Raw genomic sequence first — 13,603 nt, forward strand, 5'->3', positions numbered from 1 at the left:
TTGAATGTATCTGGACGCACAAAAATATGGTAAGATACGTAATATTGCAAAGTAAAATATATCTAAGTAATTAGCTCATAAACTAGTGAAATTTATGTAATTTTCCTTTAAAAAAAATACTTATCAATTATTGTTATCATTACTTTGAGAGTTTATTTTGTTGGTTAAAAAATAATATACCCAATTTAATCTCACTAGTGGACTTCGTAGAAGGTAAGCGTACACGGACCTTATTTTATTTTTGGGATAAAAAAAAATTATTTCTGATAAATTCTCGAATTAAAAGAACATTTTTCGAAGCAGAATTACAAAAATAATATGATGGCAAAATAGCAAGATACGACACAAGTGAGCCAACAGGCAGTAATTATGAGCAATAATCTTATTGTTGACCCTAAACAAATCACCAAATTGAATGCCATAAACATACCTATACAGTACCTTGGCATTATTCTTGGACCAAAAGAACAAAAGGAAAAAATGTTTTTTATAAATACCACAAGATTTATGTATGAGAAGGAAAAATGATTCCCAAAGGGAAAAGAAAAAGAAAGATGAGTGATTTTCCATATCCACATACCCCCACCCCTATCTCTCCCGTGGCTCTGGATGTGCACATATTCCTATTAGTCTTGTATGGTTATTTACTCTTAGGTACTCTCTGTATACAATATATACCAACAACTGAATGTATATATAACTTATGATAAAAGTCATTATGTGTATGTGTCTCTTCTCCCTTTTTCTTGACTTTGAAATGGATCAACCCAACATTGATCTTGCTTGATGGCTTTACGCCACCTATCTCGAAAAATCTTCATTTCGATATACGATTGTCTCCGAACCTGCATAATGTCATTCAATATAGAGTTCAAGTTTTGCACACTGACAGTGTATAACAACAGGTAGTAAACCAGATACAATAACAATAGTTTTGCTATAGCAGATTAAATTACACTGATGGTGTGAAATAAAATTTGAACTTACCAGAGATCGATTATCAAATTTCTCAACTGGAGCAGCCTGCAATTCCGAAAGGAATTTCATTTTAGATTAAATACAAGCCAAGAATTTATGCAATTAAGTAGGTAAGATTTGAAGATCATACCAATGTATCAGAATCAGATAAGTTCTTCCCTTGCAGCGAATGATCTAATTCTTTGATCACCTACACAAGATAAGCCAAACACTTAAATCCATTTGCTCTAAATATTAAATATTCATTAAAAATTGCAAACAGAGGATCGATGATCAATGATCGATAAAGGAAAGAACTACTTGCCACTTCTACATCTGAATTACCACCCAGAGAAGGGACAGCCAAATGAGTTATGTACTCTGCATCAACCACGCCAACTTTCCTGGTACGATCGCCCTGAGAACTAAAAACACGTGTTATAATCATGCCAAGAAGGGATGGGAAGTAGGAACAAAGTTGTTTAGATTTGCCTGAGCACAATAACCAAGCTTCATATCCAAGCCCCATGCATGGATCAGGTCGTTCTGTAGCGAAAGAACAACTAGTTAAAAACGAGCAAAAAGAAGAGTTGCAAATTTACCAGTTAAACATTACTACTATATCATCACTAAGCAGGTCTTTGTGATGTTCGAAAAGGTAAGGTGATGTGCAACAGACATCTTGGTGTATAAGCATAAGGACAATAGAACATTAGTGCACATTTTTGTAACTGCATATACTATCAAGTATCATGGAAAAGCAACTACTAAAAAGCAAAACAGCTGTTTGTGGTTCCGATTGAGTTTAACTAAGAAAACATTTTGAGAAATTGTATTTACCACACACAAGTTGGTTGATTAGCTTGTTAGCCCTTGAAATTGATTAAAGCTCCCATACCTGGATCATATACCAAGCACAACGCCAAGCGGCTTTTGAGAATACTGGAGCCATCATTTCTACCCACCTGCATACAGATTTAATAAAAATGAAAAATCAGGTTGTTTTGGTGTCTAACAATACTAAGAAATTTGAACTATAAAGAAAAAAGAGGGTCACAGAGCAAATAGATTTAGTTTGGAGAAACTTGTTATCAGATAATATTACATTGAAAAGAAAAAAAAAGTTGCAGCTCTTTACCCCACACAAGGAGGTTCTGTGCTGTTGTTATCACACGTTCGACCACTTCTATTTAATCTGTAGAACCTCCTATCAAAACAAAGAAATTACCAGTCAAGCTTTTGGAACGAGACGCTGTACATGCAAAAAGTAAACACAAATAATATCAGGATTTTTACTTTTTTTCCCAATGCTAGAGCGGAGAGATATCCCTATCGATTGCAGGAAAACATATTATCGCCAGCTATATAGGAAACAAAGGTTTACGACAATATTTTAAATTTTCTTACTGGAAATGAACTTCAAATTTCAGTTTTCACATCTCAAACTCAAAAGGGGGTTAAATACTTTGGTCCATGAGTTTGTTTCATAAGCGTAAGGACGCTTCTGCTTCGCAATAGTTCTTCAACTTCTATAAGGATTAACTTACAGTCTCCTGAAGAGGACCGTAAAAAATATGAGTCTAACCTGTGCACCTTGGATCTCCCTCTGCGCACAGTAATATGATGATGTACTTCTGATTTACTAGCATCAAGTCCTGGCTGTGATATCTCCAGCCCTTCTTCTCTAACAATAGATATATACCTGAAAAAAGACTTATGCAGTGAGAACATTATTTTATTACCAACTAGCCTAATCCTTGCTGGTTATTTTTTGCATGTAATGCTACATCACACCAAGATTTTCGTTGAATCTGCTCAATCATTAATTGATGTCAATTTTTTTAGCATAAAAACATATGCAGTAATTAAACGGGTGTACACGTAAGCATCCAACAGTTGCTCTACTTTGAATTCAGCATTTCAAGTGATACATGTTCACAATGATACTAAAGACCGTGCTGTAAGACAGACTTACTTTTCTGGATGAAAGTTTTCAACTCCAAGGTCCTCATCCCACAAGAAAATATAGTCGTATTCAGAAACTATATCCGGGTGCAGAAACCTCTTCGCGAACCACCTATTTTTGGAGAGTTAAATGAATGAAAATACTGCAGGCAACGAGCAATCAGTAACAAATTTGATTAGAAGTGACTTTACCATTTTGTTTGGTTCATAGCAGAGACATGTATGGCACGATTACTCCAATCAAGATCATTCCACTCATCCACCACACCGTCATAGTGGAAAAGCATCACAACAAAGTCATGTTCAAGAAACTGCAACAAGTTACAAAAGCAATTTAAAAAAACAGAAAACTAAAATGGCATTTACAAGCTAAACAGGAAGCAGAAGATGAAGAAACATAACCTTTTTAACAATTTTGTTCACCAACTCTTTTTGCTTTATTCCAGCTGCAATTCCCAACAAGTTTACTGAATGTGGAGACTTCTTCTGAATACAAAAGTATTGCATCATAAGCAACCAAAGAAACATTGGAAAATATCAGAAAGAGTTGAGCAAGTAAACTATTTTATCTCATGGGCAGAGAAAATGATATGGTAAAAGTCCATGGCAATTTAAAGGTCCTGAATCACTGACATATTTATTGAGATTTGGTTCAGACCGTGACTCAAGTAGTCCTTATTCACTGGATATAGCATAGATATTTCTGCATACATTACACACACACACACAGCGCACACATATTGGAATATGACTTAAAATTTGTGTGATGTGAGTGACACCACATTGACAAAAAAATTCCTTCTAGCCGGTCACTTTACCACCTAAGGATAATTGTACCTGGCCTACATAATCTCCTTTGACATCACAGTCAAGACCTAAAACTTTCCATGAAATTTTGAAGAAAAAATAAAGGACCTAAAGCTTTCCAAACATAACAACAGATCAACTGATGAAAAGTATCAAAAAAGCACAGCACGTAAGGTGGGGGAGTATACATGGATGATCCATGCACCCATAATTATTCCCATGAAAGGAATCAAAGATTGAAGATAGTCAACAGTGAAAAAAAAACTCATGAATAATTTTCGACTATAATAACTAGTTACCTCAACATCACCCCACAATGGCCGCATTTCCAGGTTTGATGTTTTAGAAACAATTCCTTCTGGGAGTGCCTCACTCCCTAATGGCCTGCACTTTTTCTGTGAGGAATAAAATGAGAACCTCCAGAGAAGCCAAAGATCAAAAATCAAATTAAGTAATAGCTCTGGTTCTCAAACCTGGCATTTATTATTCTGCACATTCTCTGTCACATGACTCTCTTGTCTTTCCTGTCTTGGTGGTGGTACCTAAAAAATGATGTTTGGAGGTTAATTCATGGTGAATTCTGTAACTGTAGGACTACATATCCCAATATAATTGAAGCTAAACTAGTCTCAACAAAAATTACTTGTGTTCCAGATGCAACAGTTAAACTTGTCTAGACCAAAATATTCTTTTTATCTCATAATTAGTTCACTGGTCTCAACTGAACTATTTTCCTTAATGCATATGAGTATATTTTACGCCAAGTTTGCAGTACGAAGGGAGGGTACATGTGTTGACAGCACGGAAAAAGTCTCTCCACCAGAGAATTGACTTGAAATAATTGTCTGGCAATGAAACTAATGTCCTATTACAGAATTCAAATATGTGCTTGTTCCAAGGATCTTTACAGAAGTCAACTTGGAATCTTCCGTCACAAAGGTGAAGTCCTAAAGAGAGTTAAGAGATATGCTGCATAAACAGAAATCTCAAACAAAGTTGTGCCGCTTAAGCTTTCTTATAATATATTATTAAAAGAACATAGTAAAACACACACTACATTTTTCGTTAAGTTCTTGCTTTAGTAGCAGTAAATTAAGCTAAGGTATCTTTTTTTCTCTTTTCTATTTTATAGGTAGCCAAGGTTAAGCGAGATCCAAGCTAAAGGTTGGATGTAAATACGAAAGGACTCAATAGCTGACACTTCTGTATTTTGTGAATGTGAATTGATGTATATTAGGTAAGTATATCTAGAAATTAGGCAGCTTCTTAACAAATTCAGAAAATCTAACAACACAACTGCTAAAAGCTGTCTTCTGAAGAAACAAACCTCGCATTTTCCGCATTGTCCATTCTGCTTTGCACTGTTCATTGTAAAACCTGAAAAAGCCTGAAAATATTCAAATTAGTAGTTAAAGCTTCTTTTTTTTTTTTTTTTTTTGAGAATGGTAACCTAAATAAGTAGTTAAAGCTTTTGGTGATATTAAAAGATAACCTGAGACATTACACAAAATAGTTTGGTTATAGAAGGAACAACATAGCTGCTTAGTCCACTAATGTTAACCTAAATGTCCCTTACTAGGGATTTTTACACAAATAGCAAGCCGGATTCATGTTTACTTTTTCTAGCCAGTATACATAGATTATACACTGATTATAGATGGTTAGATACATATATTATACATCTGAAAAGTGGTTGAGTGGGCTTGCTAGCATTAATTCTTCTACTAAAATTCCAAAATGCATCTGAATATAAAATTTTATAATAGTCCATCCATTCTGAAGCAAATGACACCTTTGATGCCAGCTTACTTGCTTTTACAGGGTGAGTGCAAGTGATAACAACTTTAACACTGCAATCAATCAAATCATTCAAGTACATAAAGAAAAAAATTCCAAGTAAGTGATCCAGTATCAGGTCTACACAACCAAAACGGGTCCACTGCAATTGAATGTAATAGCTATATTATACCCTGAAATCCTTAGCCATCAAAGCACTTCCGGTAAAGTAGACACCACAAATTAAAGCAACAGCCAAGAAGAGGCTGCAGATACATGATCTACTTTTAGGATCAGGCACAGAAACCTGAAAAATAGCACGAGCACAAGACACCTCGTTAAATAGAAAAACAAATGTCATAGTCTCAAACGTTTAGCAATGAGAATACAATAATTAGTATTTTCCCCATCCAAACTACATATCCACTTTCTTGAACTGAATACTCACCAATACTATTGTATATTAAAGATAGTTATATGCTGCTCACTTTTTCCTATTAACTTTAAACAGACAAATTTTAGTTTTACCGTTTTCAAAATAGAAAAAAAAAACTTTAATCAGAGAAATTATACACTCTCATATTGCTAGTCAACCTTGGACTTTAGAACTGGGGTAGACAGTAGACAGAGTATCTTGATCAATCATTTACTCATATTTCTTTTTCTTTTTTTTTGAACTGGTAAAAATGAGTTTCTAGGATGACTTGGTGAAGTATCCCCTGTTAAGTTAATGCCAGATTAGTAGAAAGTCATAGAGGTTTTACTAACAAGGCTTATAAAGTATATATAAATCACTAACAAATTTGCTGCACACAAAATGTAGCTTCAAGAGTTTAGGCCTTGCGAGAGACAGAAATTGCTCAAGCAAAATTAAGTGGTTTTCAAGAGGCAGCAGATTGTATATCAGATTATCCAATTGATCTTTGTCCCTCTAGCATATGTGTTTGGTCATAGCAAGTACTAATCACCTAATGAAGCTCAAGTTAGAGATGTTTCATAATCCTAATATCATTATCCATAAACTAATTTAATTAGGTCCAGGAACCTAATTAAAAGAATTTAATTCTTAAAACCTAAATGAATACACAACTAATGTGATCCATTAGGAGACAACCCAGTTTCCCTGATGCACAAATTCAATTTTGCCTCTTCCATGCATCAATTGTGAAAGGGAACTAACTTTCAATACAAAAGAGTAAGGAAAATAGATGCAGGAATATACCAATTAAAAGATCCCTACTCCTCTATTCACAAATACTTAGAGAAGACGGAAGTTCAGATAGCCATTGAATTATGATAACATTCAATTGAAAGCGACACCATTGACCCTTCCTATCATATCAATATACTACAGTATTCTACATTGCCAAAATACAATGATTCTCTTTTCCATTCAAAACCCCTATTGTTTTGAAACTTGAAAGAAACAAAAAAATTCAGAAATTCTTTTTCATTATTTTTGTATTCTTTTCACTAACCTCAGAACCAGCATCAACCATGTAATCCTATATCAATAAAGGACAGTTCTAAGTTTCCCCAATTTAATAACAGTACTTCTTTTTTCTCCTTCAAATTCCCTTCAACTTGAAAGAAACAGAACAAATACAATAAAAAAGATTACTTCTAAAAATCACATCTTTATACTTGTTTACTCTTTCCCTGCTATTCACCAACCCCAACAAAACCCAAGTCACCACTTATATACATAAAAAGCCAGAAACAACCTCAAAAGGAAAAAAGAAAGGATAAGTTTGAATTCTTGAAACTGTAACATGAAAATCCCTCACCCCCACCCACCCACTAATCCAAAACAACTCTAGCAAAGAAGAAAAGGGGTTACTTACAGTGTTCCAAGATTTCATCTTTGCATGAATGAAGCTCCAAAAAAAAAAAAACTATCCACAACAGGGGTGTTTGTTATCAAGATTTGCTGATAAAAGGTAAAGAAAGAAAGAAAGAAGGAGGACAAAAAGATGAACTTTTTCAAATGAATATAAAGGAAGTAAGTCGAATAGCCCTTATAGGAAAGCAACGGATCAAAATAGAAACCAAAGTCTAAACAAAGAATGAACTAAAAAGGATGTTTTGAATATTCAATCACTTTCAAAACCGCTAAAACGATGTCGCTCCCTCTTCAAATCTTTCAAGAAAACAAAAACAGACCTCCATATATATATATGAACTGTATGTATAGGTGTAGAGACAGATAGAAGAAAGTGGTTTTAATGAAGCAAGAAGACAGATACTTTATATTAGAGAAAACAAATCAGATTTTTAAAATAAAAAATATTTTTGTCCTGTTTTTTTCTACAGAGAAACAAATGACTTGAAAAAAGTTTAAACCGAGTTACACGGTGGAGTGTGTTGTCGTGCTTAGACGTGACCCGACCCGTTTTCTCGCGAGTAGTAAAAACATATGTACTCGCGCCACCTGGTTGCTGGACCCCACTGACTGTCGTGGGACAGTGATGCACCATTTTTTTTTTATGCTAATAGAGTAATATAATAATTATTATTATTATACTACTCACTCAATTCCATATTAAATAAATTTTTTATTGTTCAAAATAATTGAATTGTTCAAAATTTAAGATACATGTTTGAAACTTTTTTCATATTTGTTCTTTCATTTATTGAAATTTTATATTTTCTAGAAGATAAATCACACTACTTGTAAAGTTATATTTATGATTTTACAAAAGGCAATAGTGAAAAATATGATTCAAATTATGTCCTTAAATATTTTTCTTAATATGCGTGCATTGCCTCACAAATTCACTTAATATGGAATGGAGGTAGTATTAAAGGGTATTCTTGTACATTAAATATATTTTAAAATTAAGACTATAAGATTTTAATTCAAATTATTTTTTAAAATTTCATGTCAAGTTAAAATAGGTTGAACAAATTGAAACGAAAGGAGTAATATAATTATTAATAGCATAATAAACATGTCCTTCAATTTGGTTTCAGCTGACATTTATGTCCTCCAACTTTGAGTGTGCACGAGTATACATTTTGAACTTGTATAAAATTGAATAAATAAACACATTCATCTTATGTGGCGTCCTACATTGAAATTTTGTATCCTACGTAGCGTTGTACGTGTATTATGTCACGTAGGATATGCGTGTCTGCATGTTCAATTTTATATAAGTTTCAATTTTTATTTGTGCACACTCAAAGTTAGAGGACATATATGCCAAGCGAAAGCCTAATTAAGGGGCATAAGTCATTATTAATTAATGTTTGTCTTTGGGAAAAAATATTAACGTCTTGCTAAAATGAGAATTAAATAAAATTTATGAAATCTGTAAGAAGGCAAAAGGATAATAGCTTCTTCTTTTTTAATGTTAGTGGTGCAATTATTGTTTTTGATGTTTCTGGAATTATTAGTATTTTGTTTGACATTCTTTTTCTTTACAAGGAATTAGTGTGACTTATATTAACTGGATATTATTGGTTTAGTAAATATTGATTCTAATTCTGAGTAAGGACTAAGGTGCAGCACGCCAACACCTTATTAATAAATAAAAATAATTGTTGATTTTGATTGAAGATTAATAAAATGATTAAACATTAGTAAATAACAATTCCATGAAAAGAATACTGGAGCTAACGTGAATTAATTAGAACAGGTGTGGAATAAAGTGACGTGATTATTTTTTTCATTTAAAGAAAGTTATTTTTTATTATTATTTGAAAAGGATGGCAATCTGTTGTAATAATTGTTTATGTTGCTAGTGTGTAATGTCCACTTTCTTTAATTTCCCAATATTCTTCCAATTTGTTGCTGTGTATTGATCGTTTTATATACTTGTTACCATTTATTTTTGAAAAGTTAATTTGATTAATCTTAGAATTTAAATTAAATTAGATTAAGTTAATATTTTAATTAATATTTAAATATTGAAACCTATACAAAAAATATTGTAAGTTATAATTTCTTTCATATCAATTTGATGAAATATATATATTAACTATTAATTAAAATTCACATAATTTGATTATGAAAATATTTAAAACAGGGAATATATAGTTGGTGAATTGAAGTTAAAAATAAATATTTCATATGGTGAAAACTCAAAAGGTGGAATCTAACATGGTAGTTAACCCAAATTTGTTGAAAATCCTAACAAGTTTCCTCATTAATGATTGGGTTAATTTTTTATTTATTATTTTTTGCTAAGGGATTTCTTATTAAATTATCTTAGCTTTTCCCATGTGAAATGGATTTGTTAACGAACATTCAATCAAGGGTCAAATATACCAAATTCAAATTAAAGAATATAAATGTGCATTGTGACATGAATATAACGATGAGTTGTCTTCCATTAACTAGGCACTATCATACACTTTTTTTGTACCAATTTACGTTTACTTTTACTTGTTTATTGCCTATGTAATAAGAAATTAAACTCAACAGGTGCTGTCAACTTTGATTGTATTTGTAATTGGATAGACCTCAAGCTCACATATTAAGAGGTACTTTACCTTTTAACAGATTATTGCAAATGTGTCCCATTCATGAGCTTCGATCTCAGCTTACCCATTGATATTTATTGATGGGTAGAATGATGAGAGGGAAAAGGTATAAGAGTAGGGTTATTGGTTCTTAACAATTGTGATAGCTAGAATATTTGATTAAGAAACAAAGATAATAATTATATTCTTATAGGCGCCACCACCTAGATTAATAAAATGGAGACATCAGACTTAACAATTTAAGGGCAAATATGTGCCCAAAGTAGGATGACAAGAACAAATATATCAAAAAAATATTACCAAGGATAAATATAACTTTATTGAGAGAATTGAATAACAAATATGACTCATTTCCATTAAAAATAAATATATTTTGACTTATGCTTATCGCTTTTAGCATGTAAAATCATTTTTTATTTCATGTTTTGCCCTCAATGTTAATTATTTATTTTCTAGAAATATTTGAGTTTTAGGATTAAGAATTTGAGGCTTGGAATTTAGAATTTGGAGTTAAAAATTTAAAATTTAGGATTTAGGTTTAATAACTAAGAATTTGAGGTTTGGGGAATAAGATTAGGAGTTTAAGGTTTAGGAGTAAGGATTTGGTGCTTGAAATTTAGTATTAGGAATTTGCAGTTATGGATTAAGAGTTCAGGATTTAAGATTTGGGTTTGTAGTTAGGGTTTAGAGTTTGGGATTGAGAATTTGAGGATTTAGAATTTAAAGGTCGATTGGTAGAGTGTGTTAGCGAAAATAATGCATGCATTAATTAGGTGAATTAGTAGTACCTTGTTTGGTACACTTTTTCATGGTAACTAATGCCTGCATTACATTCTATTGTGTATTAAGGCTTGCATTACTAATATCGTGGATTTCTAGGTATTAGTAATGCAAGGAGATTTAATGCTCGCATTATTATGGTTAAAGACTCAATTACCCTTAAAATTCCTTTTACATTTTTTTCATCATAATTGTTGAGGATATTTTTGTAAATAATTTTTTTATGCAATGCATATTATTTTTTAATATACTAAACCAAACAATGCATAAAAAATATTCTATGTATAATTAATGCAAGCATAACTAATACAAGCATTACTAATACACTTTATTTGACATTATTTTAATACACTCTATCAAAATTTAAAGTTTGAGTCGGGGTTTAGGATTTAGATTTAATAATTAAAAATTTGAGGTTTGGAGATTAGGATTAGGAGTTTTTGGTTTGAAGTTAAGAGTTAAGTGTTTGCGGTTCGAAATTAAGAATTAAGGATTTAAGGTTTAGGATTGAGGAATTGGTGTTTGAATTTGGGGTTTGGATTTGAGGATTTAGGATTAAGAATTTGGGGGTTAATGCTAAAAGTGTGGATTTTAGAATTTAGGATTAAAAATTTAAAAGTTGGAGTCTGAATCAATTTATGATTTATGATTTGGAGTTTGGGGTTAAAGATTTGGTATTGAGGTTAAGGATTTTGAGTTAAGGGTTTGAAGGTTTAGAATTAAGGGATTAAGAATTTGGAATTTAGAGCTAAGGATTTGAGATTTAAAGATTAAGATTAAGGATTAATGATTAACATCTATAGAATTGTGGTTTATAATTTCAAGTTAAGGGTTGAAAAATTAGAATTCGGAGTTTGAGGGTTACAAATTTGAGACTAAGGGAAGGGATTTATAGTTATGAATTTATTATATGTATTAAAATTTTACTTAATTGTACTTAAATTAGACAAACTAATTAGATACAGAAAGTGAAAAATTAGAAATGATTGACTTTTTGTCCTTTTTTTATATAGAAATATATACTTGGGATTTTTTTTGTGTGGATAATTCCTTATTGGCTTTATTGCCACGTAGTTAATGGAGCCCACTGGCGGCTGATCCTGTTTTTTTTAATGCTAATGGAATAGTATAATTATTATTATTCTGGTATTAATTTTACATTACATGTTGAATAAATATAAAATTAAAAGGTATTTGGTATATTTTTGACATATTATTAAATAAGCTAACAAGTTTTAGATATTTTTTAATTTTTTAAATTTCGTGTCAAGTTGAATAATGACAAACAAATTGAAATGAAGATAGTATGCAAGAAAATATTAAAATTTTGCTAAAATTAATATTAAATATATTAATGAAATTTGTAAGAAGGAAAACGACCGTATGCTTTTTTTTAATGTTATTGGTATTTTCGTTGTACAATTAATGTTGTTTGATGTTTATGAAATTATATAAGTATTTTGTTTGACATTCTTACGAGGAATTAATAAGTGTTACATATATTAATTGAATAAAAAATTGATTTGATTTTTTTTGTTGATTAATAAAATGATTGAATATTAGTAACTAACAATTCCAAGAAAGGAACAGTGGAGCTTACAGGTGTGGAATAAAGTGACGTGATTTTAATTTTTTTTTAGAGAAAGTTTAAAAAAAAAATTGAAAAGGGTAGCAATTTGTTTTAATTGTTAGTTTTGCTAGTGTGTAATGTTCACTTTCTTTAATTTCCCAATATTCTTCCAATTTGGGTCAGGTAATTACTTGTTTCTTGCCGCTAAGCTTTTTGTTTATTGATTGTTGCATATTTTCTCCGTTTCAAAATATTATTTTCGGAGAGATAAAATTTTATTAAGGTATATAAATTAATTCAATATCTTAAAAATTAAACATGAGCCTATACAAATGACTAACTAATGCAATTCAATTTAATTTAACTCAGACCAAATAAACTAAAGTTACAAATGAACCGTAAATAAGGTTAACTATTTTTATATTCTAATACTAATAAATAATTTATGGAGAAAAAAAAAGTTTACATAGAATCATTCACTTTTACAACAATACAATACAATAAAATTCGTTGCTTATCGGGCGGATCGGACAGATTATTATGTTTAACGGTTATCGGCTTTTAAAAGTACTAATCCGCTAGCCAACCTATAAGATATCGGTTGGTTCGGTATCGGATTAGCAATTATCGAACGGTTATCGGATGGCTTAACCGCCCAATAATTGCTAATCCGATATCGAACCAATCGATATCTTATAGATTAACTAGCGGATTAGTACTTTTAAAAATCGATAACCGTTAAGTTAAATCGTTAAACATAATAATCCGTCCGATAAGCAACCCTAATTGTACGTCTCAAACGAAGTCTTGTTCAGGAAAAATTATTTTCCCAATTTTTTTTATGCAAGAAGTTAACAACCAATTCCCTTTTGCTATAGAATATATTATATGTATATTTGCGATTTTATGCAATAGTGTCAGACTATTACTACTATGTTTGGCTTGTCTGTGGATATGAAATGAGATATTTGAGGTTAATTTCTCATATAACCAATAGTTATTATTATAAAATGAAAAGGTAAACAGTGAATTAAAATTTATTATTAATCCTATTAACTAATGTATTAGTAACCAATATTATAAAAATTAAACAAGAGGAATTTAATAACGGATTAACAATGAAATTCATATCTAAATTCAACTTTTTTTCTCTACAGTGTTTGTTATCAAACGAGACACACATTTTAATCACGCAAAAAACGCATATCCTAAACTAATTATATCAATTGTTTATAGTGTAACAAACTTTAATTAAATAAAACT

At 31.0% G+C, this 13,603-nt stretch overlaps 1 protein-coding gene across 4 annotated transcripts; it reads right to left on the reverse strand.

Annotated features, from left to right (window-relative positions):
- Window positions 1-367: 367 nt before the first annotated feature.
- Window positions 368-7,722, reverse strand: LOC129885934 (uncharacterized). Of its 4 annotated transcripts, none has more exons than XM_055960422.1 (16): window positions 7,350-7,722; window positions 5,699-5,812; window positions 5,057-5,116; window positions 4,203-4,271; window positions 4,029-4,124; window positions 3,325-3,405; window positions 3,115-3,233; window positions 2,933-3,034; window positions 2,543-2,659; window positions 2,096-2,164; window positions 1,856-1,922; window positions 1,450-1,503; window positions 1,283-1,375; window positions 1,109-1,168; window positions 988-1,023; window positions 368-845 (listed from the first exon to the last, which is right to left on the reverse strand). In XM_055960422.1, the coding sequence occupies exons 1-16, from the start codon at window positions 7,365-7,367 to the stop codon at window positions 717-719; spliced, it is 1,284 nt and encodes a 427-aa protein (XP_055816397.1). In that variant the 5' UTR covers window positions 7,368-7,722; the 3' UTR covers window positions 368-716. The 4 variants fall into 4 exon arrangements, with proteins under 4 accessions (XP_055816397.1, XP_055816396.1, XP_055816399.1 ...); XM_055960421.1 differs by having other exon boundaries at window positions 3,325-3,408; window positions 7,350-7,721; XM_055960424.1 differs by lacking the exon at window positions 5,699-5,812 and having other exon boundaries at window positions 3,325-3,408; window positions 5,057-5,106; window positions 7,350-7,721.
- Between the last annotated feature and the right edge of the window lie 5,881 nt (window positions 7,723-13,603).

The sequence above is a fragment of the Solanum dulcamara genome, chromosome 4, assembly GCF_947179165.1.
Source record: "Solanum dulcamara chromosome 4, daSolDulc1.2, whole genome shotgun sequence".
NCBI lineage: Eukaryota > Viridiplantae > Streptophyta > Magnoliopsida > Solanales > Solanaceae > Solanum > Solanum dulcamara.